The 6,000-nt window shown below is 48.0% G+C and overlaps 1 protein-coding gene across 29 annotated transcripts in view; it reads left to right on the plus strand.

The window, feature by feature from the left end:
- The window catches only part of LRRFIP1 (LRR binding FLII interacting protein 1), a 146,044-nt gene that overhangs the window by 101,672 nt on the left and 38,372 nt on the right, over window positions 1-6,000 (plus strand). For 3 of the 29 annotated variants that reach the window (XM_034655493.1, XM_034655464.1, XM_034655465.1), the window contains exons 9-11: window positions 1,930-1,992; window positions 4,508-4,585; window positions 5,909-5,953. The exons of the other annotated variants lie outside the window; for them this stretch is intronic. In XM_034655493.1, the coding sequence (XP_034511384.1) occupies window positions 1,930-1,992; window positions 4,508-4,585; window positions 5,909-5,953 (186 nt within the window). The remainder of the gene's footprint in view (window positions 1-1,929; window positions 1,993-4,507; window positions 4,586-5,908; window positions 5,954-6,000) is intronic. 29 annotated transcript variants of the gene reach the window in all.

Below are 6,000 nucleotides of genomic sequence, written 5' to 3' on the forward strand. Positions count from 1 at the left end.
GGCACGGGAGGCAGCAGGGAGCAGGTAGTGCTCTGTGCTGGGAGGAAGGAGAAAGGGATCAAGGGCAGGAGAGTCTGAGAGAAGTGGGGAGGGCTTTGAGTTTAGCAGGGAGGTCATGACTTACAGATCTGGTGCACAGGAAGTTAACTAAAACCTTCCTATTCTACATTTGCTTAATTTTTTTTTCTTATAGTAAATTTTACTAGTTGTGGATATAGTAAATTTTCATTTATCTTAATCGTATTTAGATATATCATATATACACTTGAATTATATTTTCAGGTTTCAGAGGGGTAACCCAGTCCCATCTTAGCTTTCTGAAACTAGCTGATGAGGTTTTTAGCGTCTCGTCCTATTAAGGGTGGCATACACGTCCATTTCATCGAATCTTTTCTCATTCCAGACTAAAAAAATTCTCCCGGTTTAAAGGCTGCGTCTTCCTATTTATGTTTTTACACAGACAGCCTTTGGATTATGTTTTTAGGGAACACAGTAGTCCAGGGACAGAAGCAAGCAACATGCCATTCTGTCATCGTGGGGCGTGGACAGTTTTGTTTCCTGCTCAGCCTTCNTTTTTAGGGAACGCAGTAGTCCAGGGACAGAAGCAAGCAACATGCCATTCTGTCATCGTGGGGCGTGGACAGTTTTGTTTCCTGCTCAGCCTTCCTCCGGATGGTTCTGTGCCGGCTTTATAGTACAGGAGCGGCAGAACTCTCTGCTGGCCCAGACTGCTTGTCGGGGCTGTGTTGACTAATTAGCAACTTTTCACCAGGATCGATCATAAAGAACCCTCGTTTAGAATTGGAAGTTACTATAGAAGTTCTGTAATCCACTTTCTACCCAGCGGTAACATTCTTCTCTAGAATATCCCAGACGTGTGGCTGGCAGCACGCCAGGGACAGTAGAGAGAGCGCCAAGCTCTGTCATACATACGTCCATATAGCTTCATCTTTGGTTTTTATGTTAAAACAGCAGAAGTGTGCCTTATGATTTAGTTTAAGATCTAAGTAATGCCTTTAGACGTCAAATGCAAAAGAACGTGATTATAAAATGTTCACCACAAAGTAAAATTGCAAATAAAATTGATTAAACAAAAAATCAGGAAATATACCAATTGAAGAACCAGATAGCCTACAGGCAACGCTGTGAGTTCTGGCGGAAAATCCCAGAGTGGAGGGACGATGAGCTTGGGGAAAAGATGGGAAGAGAGTGAGAAGTTCCATAGATGTCAGCCGCACACGTCTGTGGGGAAGAATGAAATAACCAGACTGAGGGGAAGGGTTTGGAAACCACTCTTTCCTCTGTGCCGGCACTTGAAGTCTCCGTAGGAGAACTACCTGACCGTTTCAGGGGCAGTGCGATGCCTTCCTTCATGACATGCACACATACCGCCTCCCCACGCAGACTCCGATCTTGGTAAAGCAGGCACCAGGTCACTCTGAAGACGGCTGCAGGCCACCGCGTTCTGGGGGCGACTCTGTCCACCTGCAGCCCCCCTGCTCCCCACCCCCAGATTTGGGTGAGCTGCAGCCCTCACGTGTGCTGGGCTGAGGAAAGATTGAGAATCTTGCCACAGATGTAATCTTAGTTCCCTAAGAGAGTATACGCTAGGGGAAGTCTGCATTGGGAGGTGATAGCCGCCTTGTCGTGAGGTCCAGTGAGTAATTACAAACAATACTAGAGATGAAAAATTGTGAGAACCAGGAAGAGTCAAACCGTAGGACATCGCCGAGACACAGACGCTGAAATGTAAGCTAGAGCCCAGAACCGCCAGCTGGTAAGCCTTTCTGCCGTAGCAGAGTGTCTTGGTTCTTACGCTACGCTGGGGTTCCTGGAGTCCTAGTGCTGGTTTGGTTGTGTCATTTTATATGTGCCTGTTGACTGGGGCAGCCGGTGCTCACCACGTCCCACGTCTTCTTCGGTTTCCAGAACTCCAGCTACGGCGGTGAGGGCAGACTCTCTGCCCTGTCATCTTCCAGAGAGGAGACGTTGGTGGGTTCTCATTTAAATCTTTCACACCCTCTCTTCAGAAACTGCAGGTTTTGTGGCATGCCGTCTTGTGTGTGAACTCAGCTTTGGATGGATGTTAAAGTCTGTTTTTGGGCAGTAACTAACATGAGACATGTAATTCAGGCTTACCCTCTCCCCCCCCCCCCACCGCCCTGCACTTGAATCGTATTTGCATTCAGCGGGACACAAGGAAAGGAAGGCTTCATGTGGGTATTTCGTAGTCAGAAGTAATCAAAAGGGAAAAAAGTAAGAAAACCTTATAATTCTTTCCTTAAGAGTTCCTGAAAACAATTACTTTGTGGGGTACAAGAAAACTTTGTGGCAGTTTCTCAGGGATGGACTAGGAATGGAAATCAAACCAAATCCAAATCCAAATGTCTACACAATAGGGTCCTTCCCATACTTCAGGGACATGCATCAGTCTCGACAGGCACAAATATTTCTGAGTTATTTAAGAGCCCTTATGATAGGAAAGGCTTGTTTGCTTTCGAGGAGGTTTATACTCACTTAGCAAACACGAGGGAACTAGTTCAGGTAGGAGGATCACAGATAAACAGGTGAGACAGGAGGTACTCTGGAAGCACGCACTTCTAGAACAGCAGGCAGACCCACCTGGCAGATAGACTAGTGCAGCAGTAATAGGGCGATGGGGAGAAGTAAGTGTCCTAACAAAGGGTGGGAACTGAATCATGAAGAAGACATAGGGAAAAAATAAATAAATCGAAACTAAGCAGGTAGAAGTGTAACTCCTGGTCCTCCCTCCTCCCCCGTCATGCCTCATCCCTCCCCCCCTCACCCCTGCTGCAGGGGGTTCCAGATACAGCTGGCTGCTCCATCCCCCCATCAGCGTGCTTGCCCACTTTCCAAACTCCCACTGCTGCCTCCCAGCCTCATGTGTGAGTAAGTGCTCCATCCCTTCTTCCCCCAGTAGGTGAATTCTGACTGAATGTAAGATCAGCTGTAAGCACCAGCGTACTGGTGGGTTTCACCATCTCGAACTTTTTGTGTGTTGTGTGTATTTCGGTGGGAGATTTTGCTACCGCAAAGAGCACTTTGTCATTCAGAAAACTTTACTTCCTCCTCACTTTCCGAGCTGAGATACTTGCTCTAAAATAGAAGATGCTGATAGGTATCTAATATGCAGATAGGAATTATTCGCCAAAATTCAGCATGTCTCTGACTCACTTAAATTCATTTAAGAGAAACAACCCACATTCAGAGCATGAAAGTCAAAATTAGAGCTGATCCATTCCAAACATTGAACAGCAGAACTTTCCTGAGGCCACATGGCCCCACCCTTGTTCTTCCTGAGGTCTTACTCACTGACCCACGGAATGAATATTCTGGTAATTGTCGTGTTCTGAAGGTATCATATCTATTCCTGCACAACACATGGGCTTGACTTTATTTAAATATAAACACAGAAAGGTATTAATGTCATGTGGAGCACTGAAGACCCTTCTAAATATTTCTCCATTCTTTTTGGATTTGTCAGACCCATACCCTGGCCATGGGGGCCGCAGCTGTGGGCGCCTTCTCCCCTGCCCGGGTCGTGGTGCTTTCCATGTCCCCCAGAGGGGCTGACAAAATGGCTTCTACACAGAATGTTCTCCCAACTGGAACCAGTTTCAGTATTTGTGAGAAACATTAGAAAGTTTCTCCCTGTTCCCCCCTCACCCCCCAGAGTTCCACCTGCCGGCCCGTCAGGTCACGTGGGTGTAGCTTATGCCAGAGGAATGACAGGCACAAGTTTGGGACCTTGAAGGGATGGCGGGATATCTTCAGGGGCCATCAGGTTACTGGAAGGGAGCCAGTTCATCCTCAAGGACTGCCCCACGCTTGTGCGCGTGGTAGAACATTGCCAACAGAGCAGTTTGAAGCTATGGCTTCCTCTTGGAGGAGCCTTTAATTTGGATAGAACGTTTTATTTGGGGAAACCATGGAGACAGTAGTATTCCCCAGAAATGTTGTGGAGACTGTTGGTCTCAGAATTATACCACTGAGTCTACCCCACCCTCTGTGAATCCTGAACACGCGTACGCATTACGTCAGTACCTAACTAAGGAAGCCACACCAGAGATGATGTCCAGTGAAATATTTTACTATGCAAAGTAAAGGTTGCTATCTCTGCCGATTTTTAGTTTTGATTTTTTTCCCACCCAACTTTAAAACTTAGAGCTCCAGTTACAAAGACCTTTAACACCCCGATGGTCTCACTATCGGTTAAAAGTAATGAAATCTATTTTTGTGTCTGCATCGACTCAGAACTCCTGATTTGGTCCCACATCACAGTTTGTCGATTAACTAGACTGTCTTTATTTCCTTCTGACCATCCTGCTTTCTCCCTCCTCCATTAAGTGCATGTCCTGTACTGATTTTGTTGTTTAAAAAAAAAAAAAAAGCAGTTTTGTGTGAGTTTACAACACCGTTGGACCTTTGAGGTGAAATGAAACAGTGAGCCCTTCTCCGCCCCCCCCCCCATTTTCTCTGATTACAGGGACTCTCCCGCTCCGACCTCGGGCTTCCTGGTGCTGGTCTTGCTCCCAAAGCCTTGTCTGCCCAGAGTGGAAACCGGGTCTGTTCTCCTCCACGTCGGCCCCTCCTCCCTCTGTCCTCCTGCGTGCACCCCTTCACTTTCTGATCGAGTGTATGAGGACACTTCAGCCTCTCGTGCCCGAAGTCCGGACAGCAGAGTTCAGCAGGCGTTTTGTTTGACTGGTCTAACTTGCTAAGACTTTTCTCAATGTTTTAAAACATTATCAGGGTAACCTGGGACCTTATATAGAGAAAAAGGAACTGAGGAAAAAGGAGGTTCTATTAACCGTATATTTCCAAAAGCTCAGGTTAGAAGAATCGGTCTCCTGGGTCTCTCCTCCTTTTCCAGCAATTGTTCCCCATTTGGGGTTTCATTTGTTTCTTTAAAAATATTTTTCTCTTGGAAATGTGTCCAGGAAGCAATTTGGAAGGCTTTTGGGCTTAATCTGCCTCCTCCATCTTTGAGAAGTGGGAGAACAGGGATATTTCTTTGGCTCAGTCTCCCCTGTGTTTCCTGTTTTTACAAGGCCGGTGTGTGGGTCAGGCCTCGAGGGGCCCGGCCTTTTCAGCTATAGGATAGTCCTGTTCGCACCCGAGATCTCGGTGTCAGAGCCGCGGACCGATGACATTGTGGAGGTTGAACTGCCGTCTCCCTGCCTTGCTGAGTGATTCACCCCGGTCGTGCACATTCCTGACTGGCTTGGTGGCCCCGTGCTGTGGGCTTACGTGGCCTCTGCCTGTCCATGAGTCATGATCCTGTTCTGGACCCGGGGCCCCGCTGCCCAGGGAACTGCCCTTTGCTCCGGCACCTGCCGGCCCGGGCACGACTCCGCCTGGTCCGGGGTGCGGGTGTGGATCCCCTGTCCAGGGAGCTGCCAGCCCAGGCCGGCTGGCACGGTCAGACAGCTCCTTTCAGATCCTCTCACCCGTGACCGGGATCATTCGTTGGAAATAAAAGCACCGTTTCCGCCACGCTCCTCTCGTGTGGAAATTTACGTATTAACACCCCTGAGTGCGCTATTAACCTGGGATTGTGAGTTGTGGGTTTGGTGGCTGCCCATGGATTTTCACCCTGTCACCACTGTCTCGCTCCCTGACCCTTTCCTCCAGGAATGCCTGAAAAGAAGTGACTAGAAAATAGTCCTATTTTAGAGATCCTGGGGACTGTGACTGTTTTAAAGTTGGATTTGCATCTATCGATGTACTGAAAACACAGACCCTACATCGACTTCTTTTTACTTCTAACCGTTGTGCAATAACTTGTCTGTCATGATCACTGAAAGCATCGTGATTATCTTGTCACTATTGTTTGTCGCTGTTTTCTCAAGGCTTTTAAAACCTGCCATTTGCTCTCGTCCTGCAGCCCTCCTATCTGTACAGTGCTGTCCGGCCTGCTGGGAGTTACCTGGTGCGTGTGCTGCCTACCCCCTGCCCCACCTTGCCCCCTCCCTCCTC

The sequence above is a fragment of the Ailuropoda melanoleuca genome, chromosome 2, assembly GCF_002007445.2.
Source record: "Ailuropoda melanoleuca isolate Jingjing chromosome 2, ASM200744v2, whole genome shotgun sequence".
In the NCBI taxonomy this organism is placed as follows: domain Eukaryota; kingdom Metazoa; phylum Chordata; class Mammalia; order Carnivora; family Ursidae; genus Ailuropoda; species Ailuropoda melanoleuca.